Source organism: Apodemus sylvaticus, chromosome 4 (assembly GCF_947179515.1).
Source record: "Apodemus sylvaticus chromosome 4, mApoSyl1.1, whole genome shotgun sequence".
In the NCBI taxonomy this organism is placed as follows: domain Eukaryota; kingdom Metazoa; phylum Chordata; class Mammalia; order Rodentia; family Muridae; genus Apodemus; species Apodemus sylvaticus.
In genome coordinates this window covers 13,889,506-13,913,819 of record NC_067475.1, presented here as the reverse complement: position 1 = coordinate 13,913,819, position 24,314 = coordinate 13,889,506, and the positions used below count along the sequence as shown (strand labels likewise).

The 24,314-nt window shown below is 41.7% G+C and overlaps 1 protein-coding gene across 3 annotated transcripts in view; it reads left to right on the top strand.

The window, feature by feature from the left end:
- Positions 1 to 24,314, top strand: part of Ttll7 (tubulin tyrosine ligase like 7) — a 135,715-nt gene that overhangs the window by 35,567 nt on the left and 75,834 nt on the right. For 2 of the 3 annotated variants that reach the window (XM_052178973.1, XM_052178975.1), the window contains exons 2-6: positions 13,057 to 13,255; positions 13,420 to 13,551; positions 18,711 to 18,832; positions 19,943 to 20,010; positions 23,627 to 23,785. In XM_052178973.1, the coding sequence (XP_052034933.1) occupies positions 13,231 to 13,255; positions 13,420 to 13,551; positions 18,711 to 18,832; positions 19,943 to 20,010; positions 23,627 to 23,785 (506 nt within the window). In that variant the 5' untranslated portion in view covers positions 13,057 to 13,230. Of the gene's footprint in view, positions 1 to 12,464; positions 12,556 to 13,056; positions 13,256 to 13,419; positions 13,552 to 18,710; positions 18,833 to 19,942; positions 20,011 to 23,626; positions 23,786 to 24,314 lie in introns of all 3 variants that reach the window. The other variant, XM_052178974.1, reaches the window with a different exon arrangement.

The following is a 24,314-nucleotide window of genomic DNA, read 5'->3' as shown; positions in this document are numbered from 1 at the left end:
GTGTATGTGTGTGTGTGTGTGTGTGTGTGTGTGTGTATTTCTTAAGAATTGCTAACAATGCTTTTATTTGGGTCCATTTTTTTTTACCAGAATTTTAAAGCTATGTGTTAAGGCCTGATCTTATCTTGATTATAAATGACTTTATCTTGATCGTAAATGGCTAACTGTATCTTGATCATAAGTGACTATTAACTTCCTTTTTTCATCCCTCTTTCCAACTTGCATGCCTGTGTACATGGTACATATTGTCGGTGTTACACTGGATGTGGGAATAGCTCAAGGAGTGTTGGTCTCCTGGCCTGAGCCGCTGCAATACTGTTTGCTCTGCAGATCTTCGCTCGTAAGATAATCGTGTGTAGGTCAGGACGTACAAGGACCTCAGCCTAGCCCAAGCTGAGGTGTGACACTGCTCTAACCTGGAGCATGCCACCTGGTAAGCTTATTCTCCAGCGGACTTTGATGCTGGATTCAGTGTGAGAATCCCAGGCCTAAAGGTATCACTGTCATTAGTTTTTTACACTAGAAATAGTGATAACCCCTAAGATGCCCTTTTCCAGCTGTGGGATCCTATCTCATTGCAAGTCGCATCGTGATTTCATGCGGTTTCAGCTAGGCAAAAGTGCTTTTACAAATCTTACCTTTTATTTTTTACACATTGGAGGTGACATTAAGGGCATTCCACTTCTATGCATTTAAAGAGAGAGAGAGAGAGAGAGAGAGAGAGAGAGAGAGAGAGAGAGACAGAGAGAGAGAGAGAGAGAGACAGAGAGAGAATATAAGTAAGACAAAGTGATCAAGGCATTTCTTAAATGTCTTCCCATTGGAGGATAGATTCTTTTGACTAATTTTTTGTGATTTAACGCTCATACTGTGTACCCTGGATTTGTGGAGTTGATGGTGTAGTTAACATGTGATGGCCCATGTATAGAGTCCCAGAATTTGGAAGGCTGAGGCAGGAGTATTGCCAGTTTGAGAACAGCCCGGGGGCTACATGGCTATGTCCTAAAGGAAAGAGAAAGAGGGAAAGGTGGAAGGAAGGGAGGGAGGCAGACTGGCAGGGGAAGGGAGTTAGTCTACGGTCTGGAGCTCTTGTTCCAGGCCCGTGTGCATTTTCCTCTGAAGTAAGTGATGCCAGTGCTGCTGACTTTGATGTGTGTGAACTGACGATGGTAAGAGTATGAGGACTTCCCCCGTGCTGACTGGGACTTTAAAATGCACCACAGTTTTAGAGAGAGGAGAGAAAAGATGCTGACTTAAGGATTTTCCTCCTGTGACTGGAGGCTTGCTCGTCCAAAACTTGCTGACAGGCTTGGAGTGTAAAGTGATGACATGGAGCTTGAATGCACACAGGACTGGGACACAGCTGTCTTTCTGAGGAAGCCTCAATCCACTTCCTGTTCACCTTCAACCCATGGAATGGGGCTCACTCACGAGACAGAGAGTAGATGTCTGCACATTCAGACACTAACTGCACCCACAAAGTAGCTTTGCAGCAACATGCAGACTGACACTTGATCAAATAATGCGGATATTGTTCCCTAAGTCCATACATTAGACCACAAGTTACGAGGAGGTTGCCTTTATTTGTGGTCTTAATCATGTGATTGCAAATTTTGATTTGCTGCTGGTGGAATATCAATCCTGAGTGAATTTTAGCTTTTTCGTCATTGATTACCTTCTTAACAGTAGGTGGAAATTCAAGTAAGACTCATCAGATGCATGAGGCTGTGGTGAGGGCGTGGAGTCAGACTCGCTGATGAGAAAGAATTGGAAGAGCTGGGAATGTTTTACTCCTACAGAATGACTGGCGTCTTAGGGATGCAAGGACAGTGGCTAGTTCATCATGCCCACATAAAGTTTTCTTTTGGAGAAGTGATTTAGCTTGAGAGATCTTAAAAATAAATTTTCAAAGTCCATGATATCCGCTATTTATATCAACCCCAACTATGCTCAAAATGACGGTCAACACAAGACTATATTCTCTTCTATGAAAATTATAGCTTTGTGGTTCAGAGAAGAGATTCAAACGATATGTTTACAGAATCAAATAACAGTAAAGAACAACAGTGTCAGTAGGGAGGGTATTTAAGATCACAAACTAAATGCATATTGTTATGAGTAATTTTTTTCTGTCTGTTAGTTTTGCTCAATGGATGGGCTGAAAATAGTTGAATGAAAGTAATATACGGAGGACTGGAGAGATGGCTAAGTAGTTAAGGATGCACATTGATCTTGCAGAAGGACCAAAGTTCAATTTCTGGTACCCAGGTTAATCAGCTCCAGACCCATCTGTAGTTCCAGGTCCATGGAATCACATGACTTTTTCTGTCCTACATAGGTAGAAGTGCAGACCCCTATGCGGGTGTGCACACATGTAAAATAAAATAAACAAAGTAACATTTGAGTATAAGTTCCAGCACTGTGGTATGGCCAGAGAAAGGCAGGAATATATGCAATTTGTGTTGCATTAATCAAAAGCATTCTAAGGACTGAACACTGTTTTCTAATGAGACTTGTACAATGGATGATTTTGGATACTAGATTAACAGTTGAAAAATGGTAAATCTAACCCCTCATAGCACAGTTGAAAGTCAACCTTGTTGATTTAATATTGTATTTAATTTGTGTCTCTGAGATGCATGCTGTGGATTTATGATGCTACCTCTGATTCTGTAGCTGTCTTGTGTTGACTGTCATTCTTGAGCATACTTAGGGTTGAGATGAATAGCTGATGTCATGGATTTTGAATGAAATCTTATTTTTAAGACGTTTCAAGCTAAATTACTTCTCCCAAAGAAAACTATATGTGGGCCTGGTGAACTAAAAGACATACATTTTACTTTACCTAGTAAGTTGGTGAGCACTTGTTTTAGTTGAGGTTACTGTTGCTGTGATGAAACACTATAATCAGAAGCAATCTGGGGATGTAAGGATTTTTTTTTTTTTTTTGGCTTACCCTTCCACATCATAATCCACCATTGAAGGAAGCCAGGCAGAAACCCAAACAGGACAGGAATCTGGAAGCAGAAGCTGATGCAGAGGAGGTGGGAGCTTCTTGGCTTGCTCCCCAGGGCCCTCTCAGCCTGCTTTCTCGTAGAACCCTGGGCCAGCCCAGTGGTGAACCCATCTAGAATGGGTCGGGCCCTCCTCCACCAATCACTAGTTGAGAAAATACTCTACTGGCTTGACTAGAGCCTGATCCTATGGAGACATTTTCTCAGTTGAGGTTACCTCCACTTTTATGATTATAGCTTGTGTCGACTTGACATAAACTAACAGGCACATGAGTAAAAATGCTTAATATGAAATATAATGAAGTCATAAGGGAACAGTTGAATTTTTGAACAGATTGGTGATACTGTTACTGTTACTAATAGGTGGCCTATTACTTTACAGTGTTAGTTGACTGTGTATGATCAAGGAAGGAAAAGGTCAAGAGAGGGAATCATTGAAAAAAATAAGTGTTTGTGATTTGCAAGCATCTATGGAGACCGTATTATTGCTCCCTGGCTAGCTCCAGGCTCCAGTCCTGTTCTGCATCTCATGCATGTTTATTTTGAAGAACAAAAATAGTCTTCTCCTTCCATGTGCCTATAAAAGGACTGTTCTATGGCAAAGACTGTAGTGCTAGAGACAGTGTTCATAATAAGATTTATTTATTTTTATATTTATGAACATTGGCGTGTGTGTGTGTGTGTGTGTGTGTGTGTGTGCAGTGCCCACAGAGGCCAGAAGGGGGCATTGGATCCCTGGAACTAAAATTACAGATTCCTGTGAGCTGTCATATGGGTGCTGGGAACCAGGATCTGGGAGCCTAACACTGGTTGTCTGGAAGAACAGCAAGTACTCTTTAACGGCTAAGCTTTCTCTCTAAGCCTTAGAGAGTTTTTAAAGATTGGGAATTACTTATTTTTAAATGAATTAATCTTGTTAAAATATAGCTGAACTTAATTAGTTTTCTTAGCAGATGGCCTGGGAGATAAAGATGATTATTTCTTTCCTCAAACATTGCTATGTAAATTCACTGTGCATCTAGTTTAGTGATCCAGCAACACACTAATCATTTTTCCTGCTTAAAATATTAGATTTATGCATGTGTGTTAGCTTTCCTCATGGAAGTCTACGGAGTGTTGCTCCAAGAGTGGAGTATTTTCCATATGGACTTTCCAAAGTTTAAATGACTCAGTCACCATGAGTTAATTTTATGTGATTTAATTTCACCTAGAAGCATTTGAAAATGATGGCAGAATTATCTGACTTTTAAGCTATTAGTACAGTTGTAACTTTTAAATTTTAAATCTAAGAGCCGTGTAGAGGGCAGCAGTTCTCTAGCAGGGTGAACTTGCATTCAAGTTTTGCCTGGAAGCCCGCATCCCTTGGAAGAAGAGGAAAGAAGGCAAACCTTGAAGCATTTTTACTTATTTAAATTTTAAAATATTATTTACTTATTTTAATTTATTGAATGAAGTCCTACAGATGACTAATGTGGGCTAGTGGCAATAGACATGTGTCTTCTCTGACTCAAACCCACGTCACAAGAAGGGACCTGCTTCCTTCCAGGAGTCTGAGAGTGAGTCCCAGACCCAGTTCTCACTGGCCTTCCTCACAGTAAGCCAACTCCAGGGATAAAGAGGATGCGATTGCATGATTGTCACAGGTCTGTGCCAGTTACCCATCCTTTAAACCAGGATTGTCTTCTGTCTTCACCATAGGCAAAGGCAAACATGCCAGCTGGCATGTTGATTATTTATACAGAAATCACCTGCGTAGTTGTCACTTCAGAAAAGGCCATGTAGCATGCTTTTCCCTGGATGACTTAAACTGTAAGGATTCTTTTTAAAGGGCTCCATTTCCTGCACTGTGTTAGAAACCAGTCCTGATCACCAGCGCATAGGACCTGGAGCTGCAGTGATCCTCAGTGACCAAAGTCTGAGTGACTGTTATCTTCCAGGATCTTTTCCTCTTCATCTTAGTGGTCCAGGACTTACTAGTACATGTCTGTCTGTCTGTCTGTCTGTCTGTCCTGCCTCATTCCTTTCTAAGTATGGAAACATCTGCTTTACTAACTTCTTCAGGCTTCACTGTTTTGTGAGAATCCCTATTTACGTGTAAAATTAATAAAATCTTTACACTTCTATTAATCAACTCTTGTATTAATAACTGGGTTTCTGGATCCTAGCCACCATGCATAAGAACTATGGTGAAGTACAGATCTCTTTCTTCAGAACATGGGTTGAGACAAAGTGGTAGTCTATCAGAATGAACTGGTTAACAGAATGTAGACAAGGGCAGAGATGCTAGGTGGTGAGACAAAACCTACACAGTTCCTCTGATTTGTGTGTTGGCTGGCATTCCTTGAAACATCTTTTATTTTATGTGTATGGATATTTTGCCTGCATGGTTGTCTGTGTACCACATGCGTGCCTGTTACCTTTGGAGGAACTGGAATTACAGATGCTTGTGAGCTGCCGTGGGTGCTGGCTGGAAAAAGTTCCCAACAACTGAGCCACCTCTCTATGCCTGGTATGTCATTGTAAAAACCCACAGTGATTCTTGTAGGAGCAATACATCCACCAAGACGATTGGTGATGCGGTAGAGACAGAAGGTTAGAACAACAGGGGCCTAAACAAGATAGATGCCTGCTTCCCAATGGATGCAGAAAGTCTAAGATAAAATCCAATCACTGAATTACACAGCAACTCCAATCACATGTACACCCAAGACAGGGGAACAAAAAGTGCGAGTCCACTGGAAGACTACTCTTTCCGTCTTCGACTGGGAAGTCCCGCTGAACCACATCCTTTCCTCCTCCCCATTAGCCTCCCCAATGCCTACTGTTTTAGTCATATGGTCACTTACATCTAAGGATATCAGGTACATTTATCAGTACTTAATCAGGCACATTGATGACCTCAATCTATGGTTGTTCGGTTAGGACAATTTAATTAATTATTTCAGAGGACAGAATCACTATCCAGTAACTTAGGGACTAATATGGATGGTTAAGGGGATTCCTTTAGCAGTCTAACTTACCAAAAAAAAAAAATTAAAGTCTTACAATTCAGCCAAGGCTGGCCTTGAGCTCAGTACCCTCCTGTTTCAGTCTCTCATGTGCCTGGATTACAGACATGTGCTTTCATGATCAGTAGTTTAATGAATTTAATGATTTAATATTTAATGATTCATAAGCATGAATAGAAAAATAAGCATTAACTAGTATAGCCCCTAAAATTGGTAATGCATGTGTACCAAATAAATATCAAACAAGGAATTCAAAGGGAAAACTAAGAAGGATTTTGTTGTCTTTTTCAGGTTTGGCTATGTCATGACACACTGTGTCAAGCTAAGGAGTGTCAGAGGAGCTACCAGATTTATAAGGGATGTTGAAAGTTAAGTTTTGAACAGGGAGAGCTGTGCTGGAGTCACATGACTCTGAGGTGATGTCATCTGTGCACCAGTGAGGCTGATGTGCAGTTTGATATTTATTGTGACTGTTCTGGTAAAGAGAAGAGAACTGCCAATTTTACACCTTCTTCATTTTCCTCAGCATTCCTGAAGCATGTTCCTGAACTGGCTGCAAAGCACATGCGGTCCCACCTGAATATCTCAGAACAGGACAGTGCTTTATGTAGCAAAGTGCAGATTGGTGCTTTGAGGATGCCTTAGATTCATAACTCTGTGTGTATGTGTGCTAATGTTTATGAGTGTGTGCATATGTTCATGTATGTGTCTGTGCATGTATGCATGTGTGTGTGCATGTGGGTATGTATGTGCACACCTTGCATTTGTGTGTCCCTTTGTACATGTATTTGTGTATATATATGCACATGTTCATGTGTATACATTTGTGTGCATGCATGTTTATGTGTATAGGTGTATGTGTGCACATTTTTGTGTGCCCATGAGCACAATGTAAATGTCTAGAGAGAAGTAAGTGTAATATACCCACATTAACTATCGACATATGTTATTTCTAGAGAGCAAGTGTGACTTCTCCCCTTCCCCTGATTTGAGGAGATATATACAATATTATGTTCTTGGAGAACATGTCAAAGGGGGTTTTGAGTCCATTTAAGCACTTAATACATGATGAAATAGCTTTGTATTCTGTTACTTTAGTAACTCTGTCACTTGATTTGAACTTTACTCAATCCTAGACTTACTGAATGAAGTTTGTGCTTTTTTTTTTATTATGTCACGTAGCGGAAATATAAATATTAAAAGGGAGATGCTTTCAATGTATGATATGCTGTGTTAGTGGTTGCTACATTTTTTTCATGTCACACTCAGCTAGATTCTTAGGACCAGAATCTCCACAGACTTTTGTCCCTGTTGCTTTTGGGTGGTCCCAAGTAAACTGTGGGAATCTGAGAAGCAGGTGACAGTCCATTATGGAGCTGCTGCCCAAGGTCAGTGTTCCAGAGTGAACGCGTGGGTCTTCTGATTACTCACCCTTGGCCCCTGCTGGCTCTTTAGAGGTGTCTGACCAAATGGCTCCCCCGGATCATTCTCCATAGTCAGCTCTAGGTTTGGGGAGGAGAGCCAGCCTGGGAATGGGACACAAACGCTCCTGTGTTAGGAAGCAAGTGGCTTCTCCAGCCTTTATCAATCTGAACACACAATGAAGAGGGTCAATACGCTATTGTTAGGAGAACAGAGTGACGTCATCTGTTGCTCACCAGTTATGCAGCTGTGCACACTGAAATATATTGTCATTTTTTGGGGGACAGAAACAGAAACAAGATCAGTTAGGCTGCAGAAGGAGTCCTCTGTGTGTGTTTTTTTAAAGGCTTATTTTTACAGTATGGGTATGAGTGTTTTGCTTGCATGCATGTATGTGTATCACATTGGATGTGTGCAGTGTCTGTGGGGACCAAAGGAGTGCATTGGGATCCTCTTGGATCTGGAATTACAAATGGCTGGGGCAGCTGTGTTTCAGGAACGCACCGGGTCCTCTGCAAGAGCAGTAAGCGGCCTAACCACTGAGCCATCTCTCCAAGCCCCATTCTGGGTTTAATTAAAGGTTCTATATAACATCAGAGGTGTTCCTTGTCTTATCTTCAACTATGGATTTTATTTATCTTTCTGGTCCATATTCAATCGTATTTTTCTGCAACTGTCAACTAAGGCATTTAACTCCTGGGATTGGATGCAGGTATTTACATGCATGGAGCCAGCCCCTACCCCTTCTCTAAGCCAGGCATATTGACGTCATTAGTGAATACCACTTAGGTCTTGATCATCAAGTCTGGCAGCTGTACTACGGTGGCACTCTTCTCTCTGTGTGTGATATGTATGCCTGTGGGCAAGCACTCACTTTTCCTGCTGTGGGCCTTCAAAATATTTTCTGCACTCTGTTCTTTCCACTCCCATTACACAGTCGAGTGATCTATGGGAAGCCCTTCGGTGCCTTTGCATTGCCCATGAAGTAAGATCTTCCTGAGCTTCAAGGGCGATTTCCAGTGGGGCACTGCCAGAGGAACACACTATGGCTCAAGTGAATCTATCAGGGGCCTCTGTTTCTACTGATCACTTCAAAAGGCAGAGCCACGATGGACATGTGCTAAGTCATGATGTGGTCAGTTATCATCAGGGCTTCTTCGCTCTGACTAAGAGTGCTGGTTTCCATGTCCCCTTCCTCCTCCTTAGGAGGCGTCAGACCTGGTGGTTGTCTTTCCATGCTGCTCTTAGTACCTTTCTGCATACGCATCAGTTTCTAAGCACAGTCACATACATGAACACATGCACACACACATGGGCACATGGACACACATATGACCCACAGGCACACACACGTAAACATTAGCGTGCGCGCGCGCACGTGCACACACACACACACACACACACACAGTTATGAATCTAAGGCATCCTCAAAGCACCAGCCTACACTTTGCTACATAAAGCACTGTCCTGTTCTGAGATATTCAGGTGGGACCGCAAATGCTTTGCACCCAGTTCAGGAACATGCTTCGGGAATGCTGAGGAAAATGAAGAAGGTGTAAAATTGGCAGTTCTCTGCTCTTTATGGTTGTGTGTGTACAGTTTGTAGCATTTTAAACCTTATGTAAATAATAAACTACCTCTATTCTTGGGCAGTTTTCTAAAATCTGAGTTCTGATGTGGTTCTTCATCTAGTTCTAGTTAATTTTGTTTCATTGAGTTATAGGATTTTATTGCATGAGTGTACCATAGAGTATTTACCCGCTTTCTCTGATGTTGATCCATTTTTCTTTTTTCTTTTCTCTGTGTTTATCTGCCCCCTCCCATTCCCTCAAAAATTTGCCCCTCTGTGACATTTCACATCAAAGTCCCTTACTTCTGGCCCAGCATCGAGTATAATGTGTATTATTAAACCTTAAGGTTGCTGTTAGTTTTCATAGTCAATGATTTTTGATGCATTTATTTCCCAGAAAATGAATGTGTTAGCCACCATGGCTAGCTTATAGTCAAGAGATTTGACGACGCCTTTCTCCCTTGGCTGGCATGGGCTCACTCAGCTTTAGCAAGCGAGGAACTCTAAAGGCTATCTTTTCTCTTTTCTAGCTGCTGAAATAAAGTACTTTTCTTGTCCAACACTGTCTCTACCACTTATTGGTGGAAATCCCACTTAGCCAGGGGATTTCCAAGTCAGCAGTATAGCTGTGTTTCAGAAGACCAGCTTAAAGAAAACAGACTCCAGTCTGGTATGACCCTCACTTCCTAAAGTATGCCAAACCCATCCTCGGGCCTTACAGTCCAGCTTCAGGCTGCAGCAGAGTCACTGGGGGGGGGGGGCTGGCAATCAGATGTCTTTTGCCCAGTCTGGAGACTGTGGAGGCCGGCGATTGGCCCGTGATCATACATACCCGAGAGGTGTGCAGGCGGTGTCGATGCTCGAGTTACCGGGTGTTTTGAGCAGCACTTTGCAGACTGTATCAGCTGCTTTTACACTGCTGTTATGGAGAATAGACTGATAAAACCAACTTAAGGAAGAAAGGGGTTATTTTGGCTTATGGTTCTTGAGGGGTAGAGTCTATCATGGTAGAGATTGTCTGTAAGGCAATAGCCATAGACAGCATGCAAACCTTTATAATATATATTTTACTTTTAAAAACAGGTAAAATGACTCTACAATGTTTTTATAGAAGTTAGTCTTCTCTTCACTCTGCTCCCAGCCACAACAGGGCACCAGAGCTCTATGCACTGCCTGCACTGTTCTGTGGGTATGCACTGTTCTGTGGCTATACACAGAAAGCTTTATATATTTCGCTGCTTCTAATTTAGAATATGAAAATAGTGTGTTGTAAATGATAGGCATGTTCTTCTCACAGTTCCATGGTCTGCTTTCCTTACCTAAAACTATTGCAAAGTAAGTTTTAAAAAACTCATTGTATTAGTTAATATGTGTTTCTATAGCAAAATGACAACTATCGGATAATGTGTGTGTCATAAAAGCCCATGTCTCACAGGATTGACATTACAGCATCTGTACCTAGGGTCTGATGAACACACTCTTTGCTTCTGACACAGCACCTTTGTTGCTGTGTTCGCATGTGGTATGGGAGGAAGGCAAAAGTGGCTACACACTGCATGAAGCTCTGTGCATGAGAGAAACTTGTATAACCTTACCTCCCCTTCATAGTATTACACCAGGGATTAAGTTTCTCCATGAATTCCAGTAGATATAATGTCCAAACCACCGCACGCATTAACCGAGTAACAGGTGTCTACTGAGCACTGCCGGGCTCCAGTTCTGGGAACTATGAGATGGATGAGCAGGACGGAAGAAAAGCACTGTCTTCAGGGACTCACCTTCTAGATAGGTGCTTTTGATGGGGTACAAATAAAGATCTCCAGAGCAGGCCAGAAGAGGGAGAAATGAATCACTCACCCATGAGGCTAAAGTAGCCGTTTGTCTAGATTTTCAGTGATTCCAGTTCAGGGAGAGCGTGGGGGAAGTCTCAGGCACCGATGCTTTGATGGTTTGGGGTTTTGGTGAGGAACTATTGGTTTCAAGTGTTTCCTAGGTAAATCAAACATGCCTCCAGCTTTTGGAGAGTAGACAATAGTGTCTTATCTGCGTGATGCCGTAAGCATGTTTCCCCAAATTCCTTGCCTGAGATAATTAGAATTGGGAGGATGCAGTCAAGCCCTCCTCAGATTTGTTTAGCACATCCACTGAGTCCTAAACGGGCTGGGGTAGAGCCTGCATGACCGGGATCGTTTTAAACACTTTGAATTCCTGCGTGACTCCCAGAAACATTTTTATTCTTCACTATAAACAGTTGTGTTCATTTTATAACATAAGTTCAGAAATTAACGAGGCTGTTTTAGGAGCCTGGCGTACTCTGGAAAGAATTGTTTTCAAGCTCTTTCTGCCTTGTCTTCGACTTCTAATGAGATCGTGGGGCATCACTGTGAAGGGACCTTTGTTTACTTTAGTAACAAGGTGTTGGTCACAAAATCCCAAACCTGGTGTCCTCCCTGAGGTATCAGAGAGCTTCTGAATAGCTGAACTGAACATCGGGACACTCTGTTCTCAGAGCGGAGGCCTGGTCCATTCCCAGCTTGGATTTAAGAGCCGGGGGATCAGTTTAGAGATGTTTACTCCAAGTTCCCTGTTTGGTTCAAAGTATCGTGAATTTCCAGAATACAGCTTTTTTTTTTTTTTTCTGAGTGCCAAATTAGCCTTGTAAGCTCCTTATATGTCCATGTAATGTTAGTGTGGCATCTAAAAATAGTGGAGCTGGATGGGTGGGATAGTGGCTCAGGCGAAACTGAATGAAAACTCTTGTTTGTTTATGTATTTTTAACTTTAAGCCATAGTTTCTATATCTAGGCGTTGTGTGAAGAAGAACTGAGGTTCAATGCTTGCTAATGAGGTCACTTTTTTTAAATCCTTAGCACACTGCCTTCCCATCATTAGTCTCAAGTCAATAATACTTTACTAGTTTTTATAGTGAATCATACTGGAGACCAGTTTGCATTAAAATGGTACCTGACTTTTAATGATGCTTAATGAGATCTCACAGTTGATAAGGAATATTGAGGGCCCTGACTGAGTGAGTCAACTTTAATGATCGATTTATGATAAACCTGGTAATCAGGTGAAAGTTCCCATCTCATCCCTTCGTTTGGCACAACAGTGTGGCTGTCTTTTCCATTGTGGTTAAAGACGTTTTATAGGAGTTCAAAGAGAGTCTGGGCGTTGAGACTGGGAACTTGTCAGTGTCATCAAGACCCAGTGCCCTGGCTCTTCTGCTCACCCTGCAGAGAGCATACTTGGGGATCCTCGTGGGTGGGGTGTGGCTGAATCAAGAGAGTTCATCCCTTAGGGGAACACCATGTCCCTCTGTGTGCTTAAATGAGATCCTCCGTAGCGAGCCTTCCTAGTTCTGTGTCTTTCAAACCTGCGCCTGTATCTTGGCACAGGAAGGGCTCGGTTCAGTCTGCTTTACAAAGCCCTTCCTCCTTACCCTTGTAGAGATGAATCCTTACCCACATTCCTTCTGGGAGTGACATCCGCCCTATGGCCAGCTCACTGCTTCACGGGGAAAGCGTCATCCTGGTAACAGGTGAAGTATTGGAAGAAGATTGTCTGGGTTCCTGGGTGGGGCCTGTGGCTTTGGCACACTTCGTGTCCATTCCCACGTTACCTCTTTCTTTGCCAAGAGAGAAAATTATTTGTGCTTTCTGAGCTCAGTTACCTTTTGTCATAACGCAGGGATAAAAAACTTCTCCCAATCAGGCTTGATTTAAAAAACAGTCTATTATTAATCTCTAGATTCTCTCTCAATGTACAATGCATAGCAGTGAATTTTAATGTCCTTATTTCTGTGTGTAATATGTATATGTAAAAGATCTACGATTTAAAAAAAATGATTTAGGCTGTTTACTTTCAGGATACAAAGCCACAATTTGGCATTTTCTACATGGGTTAGTTACAGATTCACACAAACATTTTTTATGGAATAAATTGAGTTTTGCTATTATGTGCGGTTTCTCATGAGAATGGTGTTGGCATGAGAAACATCATGAAATTCTACCTTAAATAACTTTATTTTCAACTTTTCTAGGTAGCATCCCAGCCCAAAACTTGTATTGTGAAATCCAAGACTTTGACCCAGATAATGTGATAGAATCTTCCTGTGACTTGGGGCCATATCCTACTTAGATGAACTCGGGACTTCCAGCTCTACCAGGCACTTGGCACTACACGCAGGCTTCTTGCTTGCTTGGTATAGGTTACCATGCCATCTCTGCCTCAAGATGGGGGTAAGTGGACTAGCGAAACATTCTAGAGTGTGTTTAGAAAATGTGATAGTCAAGCTTTGGAAGTGTCACCGTTTATAGCTTTAACTCGCTGGAGGCAGCGTGTGTTTCCGGTCACGATGTTTGTATTTTAGTGACAGCTGCTCATTTTGTATTTCTTTTTAAAGTTATTCAGGGATCATCTTCCCTGGATCTGAGTACAGAATTACCTTATCAATGCACAATGAAAAGGAAAGTCAGGAAAAAGAAGAAGAAGGGAGTTATTACAGCGAATGTTGCTGGAACAAAGTTTGAAATTGGTGAGTTCCTTCAGAATCCTACACTTTTCTCCTTTTTTTAAAAATTGGATATTTTATTTATTTACATTTCAAATATTATCCCCTTTCCCAGTTTCCCCTCTGCAAACCCCCATCCCATTCCCCCTTACTCTGTTTCTATGAGGGTGCTCCCCACCCACCAACCCACTCCCGCCTCACAGCCCTAGCATTCCCCTACACTGGGGCATTGAGCTTCCACAGGACCAAGGGTCTCCCCTCCCATTGATGCCAGATAAGGCCCCTTCAGCTCCTTCAGTCCTTGCCCTAACTCCTCCACTGGGATCCTGTTCTCAGTCCGATGGTTGGCTGTGAGCATCTGCATCTGTATTGGTCAGGCTCTGGCAGAGACTCTCAGGAGACAGCTGTATCAGGCTCCTGTCAGCAAGTACTTCTTGGCATCAGCAATAGTGTCTGGGTTTGGTGCCTGCATGTGGGATGGATCCCCAGGTAGGGAAGTCTCTGGATGTCCTTTCCTTCAGTCTCTGTTCTGCTCTTTATCCCAGTATTTCCTTTAGACAGGAGCAATTCTGGGTTAAAATTGTGGAAATGGGTGGGTGGCCCCATCCCTCAACCACAGGGGCCATGCCTAACCTCTGCATATGGTCTCAACAGGTTCTCCCTCCCCTTTTCAGCTAATGTCATCCCTGTGGGGGTCCTAGGAGGCTCTTGCTTACCTGGCATCTGGGACTTTTGGGTTGCTATCTCCAGTTCTCCATCCCCCATTGCTACACACCTCTGTTCAATTTCCTACCCTCTGTAAATCTCTTCCATCTCCTCCCATACCTGATTTTGCCCCTCTTTTTCCCCTCTCCCTCCTTGCTACCTCCAAAGTCCCTCCCATCCTCTACTCTCCTTGATTATTTTGTTCCCTCTTCTAAGTATGGTGGAAGCATCCACTCTTTCGGTCTTCCTCTTGAGCTTCATGTGTTCCGTGAGTTGTACCATGGGTATTCCACACTCTTTGTCTAATACTCATCAGTGAGTACATACCATGTGTGTTCTTTTGTGATTGTGTTACCTCACCCAGGATGATGTTTTCTAGATACATCCATTTGCCTGTGAATTTCGGGAAGTCATTGTTTTTAATGGCTGAGTTGTACTCCATTGAATGAATGTACCACATTTTCTGTACCCATTCCTCTGTTGAAGGACATCTGGGTTGTTTCCAGCTTCTGACTATTATAAATGAGGCTGTTATGAACATAGTGGAGCATGTGTCCTTCTTACATGTTAGAGCATCTTCTGGGTATATACCCAGGAGTGGTATAACCGAATCTTCCAGTAATAATATGTTCAATTTTCTGAGGAGCCACCAGACTGATTTCAAGAGTGGTTGTACAAGCTTGCAATCCTACCAGCAATGGAGGAGTGTTCCTATTTCTCCATATCCTCGCCAGGCTCTGCTGTCTCCTGAGTTTTTGATCTTAGCTGACTGGTGTGAGGTGGAATCTCAGGGTTGTTTTGAATTGCATTTCCCTGATGACTAAGGATGTTGAACATTTCTTTAGGTGCTTCTTGGACATTCCAGTTTCCCATTTTTTGATAGAGTTATTTGGTTCTCTGGAGTATCCATACTGTTAGTGTTATGTATTATTGGGAAATTGAGTCCATTGATGTTAAGAGATATTAAGGAACAGGGATTGTTGCTTTCTATTATTTTTTGCTGTTAGAGGTGTAATTATGTTTTTGTGGCTATCTTCTTTTGGATTTGTTGAAAGAAGATTACTTTCTTGTTTTTTCTAAGGTGTAGTTTCCCTCCTTGTGTTGGCATTTTCCATCAAGTATCCTTTGTAGGGCTGGATTTGTGGACAGATATTGTGCAAATTTGATTTTGTCATGGAGTATCTTGATTTCTCCATCTATGGTAATTGAGAATTTTGCTGGGTATAGTATCCTGGGCTGGCATTTGTGTTCTCTTAGGGTCTGTATGAGGTCTGCCCAGGATCTTCTAGCTTTCATAGTCTGGTATAATTCTGATAGGTCTGCCTTTATATGTTACTTGACCTTTTCCCCTTACTGCTTTTAATATTCTTTCTTTGTTTAGTGAATTTGGTGTTTTGATTATTATGTGCTGGGAGGACATTCTGTTCTGGTCCAGTCTGTTTGGAGTTCTGAAGGTTTCTTGTATGTTCATGGGCATCTCTTTCTTTAGATTAGGGAAGTTTTCTGCTATAATTTTGTTGAAGATATTTACTGGCCCTTTAAGTTAGGAATCTTCTCTCTCTTCTATACCTATAATCCTTAGGTTTGGTCTTCTCATTGTGTCCTGTATTTCCTGGATGTTTTGGGTTAGGAGCTTTTTGCATTTTGCATTTTCTTAGACTGTTATATCAATGTTTCCGATGGTATCTTATGCACCCTAGATTATCTCTTCTATCTCTTATATTCTGTTAGTGATGCTTGCATCTATGACTTCTGCCTTCTTTCCTAGGTTTTCTATCTCCAGGGTTGTCTCCCTTTGTGATTTCTTTATTGTTTCTATTTCCATTTTTAGATCCTGGATGGTTTTTTTTTTAATTCCTTCACCTGTTTGGTTGTTTTCCTGTACTTCTCTAAGGGAATTTTGTGTTTCCTATTTAAGATCTTTTACCTGTTTACCTGTGTTCTCTTGTATTTCCTTAAGGGAGTTGTTTATGTCCTTCTTCAAGTCTTCTATCACCATTATGAGATGAGATGTGATTTTAAGTTATAGTACTGCTTTTCTGGTGTGTTGGGGCATCCAGGGCTTGCTGTGGTGGGAGAACTGGGTTCTGATGACGCCAAATAGCCTTGGTTTCTGTTGCTTATGTTCTTGCCCTTGCATCTCCACACCTGGTTATCTCTGTTTTTAGCTGGTCTTGCTGTCTCTGACTGTGGCTTGTCCCTCCTATAAGCCTGTGTGTCTGCACTCCTGGAAGACCAGTCCTTTCCTGGATGTATTTGGGTATAGAGAACTGTGGCAGGGTCGATTCCAGGGTGCAGACTGAAACCAGACCGATCCTGTTCCCTGCTGTTCCTTAGTTTCCGTGTCCTGATGGCTCTGGGTGGGACCTTCTTGGGCCAGGAATTTGAGCAGAAGTGATCATCTCACCTGTGCTGTCCAGTGTGTCAGTATTCTTGGGAGGCCATTAGTATCTCCTGGTAGGATTTGGGTATCTACACTTTTCATAACTGCTGGAAAAACTGCCTTGGCATTAAAAACAGTGTAGAGTTCTTAAGAGACAACTCTTTTTATGTAATGGATTTTGAAATTACTTCTATAAAATTTCTGACAGGTTAGAAGAATTCTTTTCCCATTCAGTAGAGGATGATCTGCTTTTAAAAGGTGCTAATAGATTTCTAAATTTTCCGTTCAAACAAAGAAATGCATTCAATTAACTTGGCTTTCTCTTTAGAGAAAAGCTGCAGGTCTAGTGCACAACATGGGATTTTTCTGTAATGTTTAAAAGTTCTAGCTATCTGAGCTTTGAAGTACATCATAAAAAGATTTAGATATGTCTGATCTTATAAATAATTGTGAATATAGAGTATATCTTTTCAGCTATCCTTATATAATCTGAACACGTCTGGCCTGACTGGTGAGTGGATACACAAACACCCTAGACTTAAGTAGCCAGCTGAGTTGCCCCATCGCTGCCAGGATTTCTCCTTGTCTTATCATTGGGGGTCACCAGTTATGCTAGAAACTCAGATGTGTTTGTGTGCCTCATGCGTAGGTTTCTGTCCCTCTTGTTCTTGTCTGCTGTGTACTTGGTAGAGGAGGAAGCTTGCAGGCCCCATTGCTACTGCTTTCATGTTCTATACATGTACAAATGGCACACAGACAGCAGAACCCTGAGGAGGCCATCACAGCATGACAGTCTTGTGTGTGGAGCTGATGAAACAAGATAACAACATAACTCCAAGCTTCATTCTGCTGCTCTTAGAAAGCAGCTTTCTGACCTCACTTAGATTTCCATGGCTTCGAAGAGACACCATGACCGAGGCAACTGTTATAAAGGCAACAAAGGGGTGGCTTACAGTTTCAGAGATTCAGTCCATTATCATCATGCTTAGAAGCATGGCTGTGTGCAAGAAGACAAGATGCCAAAGAAGCCAAGAATTCTACATCTTGATCCAAAGGCAGGCAGAAGGAGACGCCTACAGGCAGCCAGGAGGAGGGACTCTTCTGCACTGGGAGGAGCCTATCTTTGAGCATAGGAGCCTCAAGGCCCACCCTCGGTGATGGACTTCCTCTGAGAAGGCTATACTTCCTCTGAGAAGGCCATACCTCCTAAAAGTGGGCCAAGCTTGTTCAAACCACCACAGATGGTCTCAGGGCTTCTTTAGGTATCCCTGTATTCCAGGCTTCACTGAATATAATGCCAGTTCTTTCTCTTACAAATAGCCAAGGGCCCCTATGATTTGAGATCAGCTGATCTAAGTCAGTCACACAATTCACATCACTTCTCAAGTTCTAGTGGATCATGGTATAATAAAAACATTAAATAATGGAACTTGGAAGCATTGGCATGTAGTGTATCTAAAAGAAAAGATACACTTTTCTTTTAGAACTCAGAATTCACTGGAACTCAAAGGTTACCCCAACTATATGACTCACCTTAATTTTAAACTCAAAATTTGTTGAAAGAAAAATGCCAACATGCTAACTGTAACATCTAGGCTAAAGAGCGACACATGTGCTTTGTGGACAAAAGGATAATCTTTTTTCAGTGGGATCTCAGAGTTGGGAGTAGTAGAGAGCCAGTCTCCAAGTCCCCCATGAATATGGTTTAAGTGCTTCATACTCTGAGGAAACCTTTCCAATTTTATACCCAGTCCAAGATCTTAGGAGATCCCTGAGGGTGAATGTTCCTGTGTAGTTGTATCAGCTGTCTGTGTGTTTTTACTGTACCAAAGTCACACTCTAAACTGTCTGCAAGTGCTGTGTTTGAAATTGCACAGGACTATGACTAAGGCTTTTTGGTGCAACCTAATTCAGTTTGCAGCTTCTGTGGAGAATAATTTGGTCCTAGATAAAAGTGCCATCACTGGTAATGAGCTTATGCTGTAAAGAATGGGGGAGGTCTACACCTGGAACACTGGATATATGCATGTGTGTTTCCACTACAATTGTCTTTAAGGTGTTCTGACTCAGGTTTGATGTTGTCATCCCCTTTCAGTTCGTTTAGTAATAGATGAGATGGGATTTATGAAAACTCCTGACGAAGATGAGACAAGCAATCTTATCTGGTGTGATGCTGCTGTTCAGCAGGAGAAGATTACAGACCTGCAGAACTACCAGGTGGGCACTGGCAGTCAGCGTCAGGGTACAAGTCACACCACTTCAGTCACGGTTTTCTTTATTTAGCTTCTTAATCTGCCCATATATTAGCTTTCGCTTCTGAGTCCCCTGGACAGCCCGTCTCGCTGCTAACTGGCTGGCTGTGCTGACTCTTTGCGTTTAGCCCTCATCATAGCCAAACTCAACCTTTAGCTTTTTTTTTTTTCTTTAAAGATGTATCAAAAGGGACAAACTCTAAGATGATGCTTTTAGTTATGTGCACCTTAAGATGAGTGAAAGGGAACAGATTGTGTCTTGGTGGATGAAGACCTTATAGCATCAGCTCCATGTAGTCTGACTTTTACATCTATAGTGCAATACAAATGTGTTTAGAAGAAATGGAAAGCAAATAGAAAAATGCACAAAGGGACCAAAGCAATTGATGTTTGCTACTCTCCCTTCCTCCCTTCTTTCCCCCTCCCTCCCTCCCTCTCCCTCTCTCTCTCCCTCCCTCCCTCTCTTTCTTCTTCCCTCCTTCCCTCCTCCTCCCTTCCTCTCTCTTCCTCCATCCCTCTGTCCTCTCCTCCCCTCCCTCTCTTTCTTCCCTCCCCTCCCTCCCTCTCTCCTTTCTTTCCTCCCCCTCTCCGTCCTCTCCCCTCCTCCCTCCCTCCTCCTCCCCTCCCCTCCCTTTCTCCCTCTCTCCTCTTCCTCCCTTTCTCCCTCTCTCCTCTTCCTCCCTCATCCCTTCCTCTCCTCATCATCTTCATTGCTTAGATTCTAAGAATACATAGTAGAACAGATGGAGTAATTTAAGTCCCATGTTATCAATGCCTGTATTCATGTCAAATATTCCTAAAGCAGTTTGGATATTGAATTGTCACCTACCCAACACAGAACCTTAGAACTGTATTACCTTTGTAAAGTCTTTTCCAGACTTGTTCAAAATGTTAGTTTTATCCACCGATTATCATATTTTTCAATTTCACAAGTTGTTAGCCATTTAATTTTAAATCCCTTACCTTAATAATTTCTAATTTATTAGATTATAAATCTCAGATATTTTTAACTGTTAAGTATACTAGTATATTCATTGATTCGTTAAGTGTTAATATTTACCTTTTTATTTTTCAGAGAATCAACCATTTTCCAGGAATGGGGGAGATCTGTAGGAAGGATTTCTTAGCAAGAAATATGACGAAGTAATCTTCATTTTCTTATAATAGAGAAGACCTGAGCAAGATTTATACTGTGGCTGTGGTGGTACTCTGTTGTGTGAGGTTTTATTCAGTTGAATGCTCATCAGATGGGAGAGACACTCAGAGCTAGAGTGCTCCTGATGGTTCCCTGGTTCAGCCTTTACCTTTGCACAGGAGCTCCCCTAGGCCCAGAGAGGTGACTTCCTGCAGAGTCACAAAACAGCTACTAGTGGGTCTGGACCCCAGGTGGTTTTCAGAATCTCAGGATCCCTTTGTATTAAAACTTGATGGCTCTGTAGAAACAAAACGATTGATACATGTTCAGTTTCTGGTTAAACTTTATGGGGAGCCATTTGTTGCATTATATGCTGTATGTTTAGTGGCTCGTAACATCACACTTTCCAAGTACAGTCCTAGGTGTACACACGGATGCTCCCAGACACACACACCCATACTCAGTCAGGATTACACATACACCTCCGAGGTCAGGAACTAGAATAGTCATCCTTCATGTGAAAAAAGTGGTAACAGGTGCTCAAATGTTTTGTTGGGATTTTTTTTTTTGAAGAATTTTTATGCAGTTTATATTTCTGTTGGTTAGATTTAGTTTGGCTTCTCTCTCTCTCTCTCTCTCTCTCTCTCTCTCTCTTTTTTTTTTTGGTTTGAGAATGTGGAGTGACAAATAGTATTTTTGAAAGAAAGGAGTATTCACTAGAAAAAAAATCATAGAACGATGCATATAATTAAAGATTAATTATTGATATTATTCATGTGTATGTTTTTAATTGTACAATTATTCATATAATTTTACATCTATCTTAAACATCAAAACTAATTTTTAAGTAGTTGAGATACATAAAATACAGTCACATATGTAAAAGAAAGGTACCATATAGGTTGTTTTAAAGATTATTGCTCTAATAATACCCTTAACTCAGCCTAATTTCAGGTCATTGTTAAATATAATGAATGATTGTAAAACCAGTAAAGCAAAAACTGCAACATTAACAAAAATTTTAGTTTTTTAAAAACTCAGAATATCAAATTAGTGAATATTGTCCTTTCTTTGAATTGAGATTATGTAGTTGCAAGATTAACAAACACCAAGCAAATGCGGTTGGAAATTGTATTATTTCCCATCTCATGGTGGTAATGCCACGTATGTGTACATGCACAGGAAAGAGCTAGAGGAAAGGCAAAAGGGAGTGGTAAGGCTGGGGGAGGGTGGGGAGGGCAGGAGGGTGGGGAGGGGAGGGCAGGGGGATGGGGAGGGAAGAGGAGGAAACAGGTGCGCTGTTGCGATACATCCTTGTGTCAGCAGGTGCATGCTCCTGCAGTCTGAGGGGCAGGGAGTGGGGAGTTGTGCATCCTCCTCTGTCACTCTCTGTCTCGCCTCCTGCAGACAGTGACCTTGGAGCTGGGCTGTGGGTAGCCCCAGTGATCCTCCTGCCTCCAAGTGCATATGTGGCTGCACCTCAGTATTTACCTAGGTTCTGGGAATTTGAAGTCATGTTCACATGCTTGTTCAGTGAGCACTCTTACCCACTGACCCCAGTGCAGCATCACTTAAGCACATGCACACACACACACACACACACACACACACACACACCCCACAGACCCCACAGACATACACCCCACAATACCATATGCATATACACATACATCACATACACACCACAGAAACATACTCTGCAATACCACACATACAACATATGCAAACACCACGCACATACAGTCATACCACACACACCACGCTCACCACACATACACACTATATCCACACACACATCACACACACACCACACATACCACACACATATTACATATACACATATTATGCATACATATATCACACTACATACATATGCCATGCACACACAAACACCACACATATACCATGCATGCAGTACACACAGAAACATATCACACATACCATGTATATATACATTATATACAACACATAAACATATACCACATATGCATATACTCACATCACACATACACCTCCCCCACACACCATAAAACACATACCACACCACACACACATGCACATACCATACATACATATAATATACCACATCACACATACACATGCATGCATAAACACATATACATCACATACGCCATCACATACCACAAACATATACATAAGCATACACAAACACACACCTACACCATATACACCACACACACACACACACACACACACACACACACACGCACGCACCAGGAACATCCTTTGCACAGCTCTTGGCATGTGTTAACTATGTGACTGCCTGGCGGCTTTACCCACTGGGGATGTTATTCTATGCATTCTCCTCTCAGATCTTAGCCTCTGTTTTTGTGCTGTCTGTCTTCTGTGGCTGTATTTTAATTTGAGTAACCTTATTTGCAGACTATACTCTTGATCACTGCATATTTAGAAGAAAAAAATGCCTCTTTTGAAAATATTTTCTTAAAGGCTGGAAAAATGCCGTTAGGATTACTGGGTGTTTTCCCAGAGGGACGCAGGTTTGAGTCCCAGCACCCACATGACAGCTCACAACTGTCTGTAACTCCAGTTCCAGGGGATCTGATGCCCCCTTCTGGCCTATCCAGGCACCAGGCACATGCATAGTGCACCGACAAAATGTGTATATATATATTTAGTAAAGTTTAAAAAGAAAACATTATCTTTAATAGTATTTAAAAATCATTCATTTTCATTTTTATTGGGAATTGATCGATAAGTATAAAATACTTAACATTTTGGATACATCGAAAAGAAAACTTTTTTTTTTCAGGCCTACCTACTCATACAAATTTGTAATCCTAGCTACTTTGGAAGACGAGACAGGAGAATTGCGGGTTCAAGGCCTGCCTGGGCAACCAACAAGCCTTGTTTTAAAATACAAACCACAAAGAAGGCAGTGGGTACGCTCGGTGGTGGAGCATGGAAGCCTTCTGGTCAAGCTCCAGTGCCTCCACTTCCCCCAAAAACAAATGTCTTACACTTAGCAGTGCCATCAGACTATGGGTCACAGTAGGCAGCATAATCCTAGCAAAGGCAAGAGAGTCAGAGGACATACTGAAGACTTAGAGACTCAGGTGGTCATCTCAGAACAGTGACTGAACTCCAAAACAATGGCATAGGAAGAAGTCAGGAATCACTGTCTGTGATGACAACGTAGGGGACAGGAACACTGGGATAAACAGAAGTATAGATGATGCGCTTCTTGAACCCTCCAGGAGAGCTAGCCAGTGTTGATGTTTGTTTATCTGCCCTTTGAGCCTTTGGTCTTTGTCTTGTGGGTATAGCCTGTCTGTAACTCCACTGGAGGAAGAGGTGGGGCTACCTCATCTTATTGCCCCAGGGCCTAGCATAGCGCATACTCAATTAAGTATTCATTGAATTAAATCGTAAGTCAGTGTGTAACGGGGCAGAACTTCTTGTCTCCTTATGCAGTTGATATCTCCTTTGGGCTGTTTTCTATTACATTTTCTTCACACCAAGTAAAGCAACAAATGAAAGAAGAAAAAAAAAAAGAAATCCAAGTCTTCATAGTATAACTGTTACAGAAATAAGATTTATTTAGTTTGAATAGAATTTATGTTTCCTCTTACCTCCGACTTACAGAATGATCAAGTCTCGTCCCATGGATTACACGTTTGTTCCTCGAACATGGATTTTCCCTTCTGAATACACTCAATTCCAAAACTATGTGAAAGAATTGAAGAAAAAACGGAAGCAGAAAACCTTTATAATAAAACCAGCTAATGGTGCAATGGGTCATGGGTAGGTTAATTTTTTTCCCCTGGAAAATATAAACGTTGCTAAACGAGAGAAGATGTGCACACAATTCCTTTTGCTTGAATGCCATATTGGAAAAGCAACACATTTCGAACTATCATGTTTTTATGACTGCAACTTCTCAACGACTTTAGTAATCCAATTAAAAAGTAATCAAGACTTGTGAGACTTTAAAGAAATAATAACATTAATAACATGCAGGGGAAAGTTTATTTCCTTATTTATTCACAAGCATGATGCATGCTTATAGTAATTTCAATAGTATTGGTTAATAAGGTAAATGCTGCACTACAGCTAAATTAGCTTGGAGAACAAAGTAGAACGAATTGTCGTAATGAGACCGCTTGAGGTGAAATGCATATAGCCTTGCTTTATAAATAAGTGTTTTCCCTGGGTAGCCATGGTAACTGGATGGAGGCTGCACAGGACACATTTTAAGCTAACACACCAAAGAACTAGACAGTTTATTCAGGAATAGAATGCACAGCATAACATTTTTGATTCTCTTTGCTTA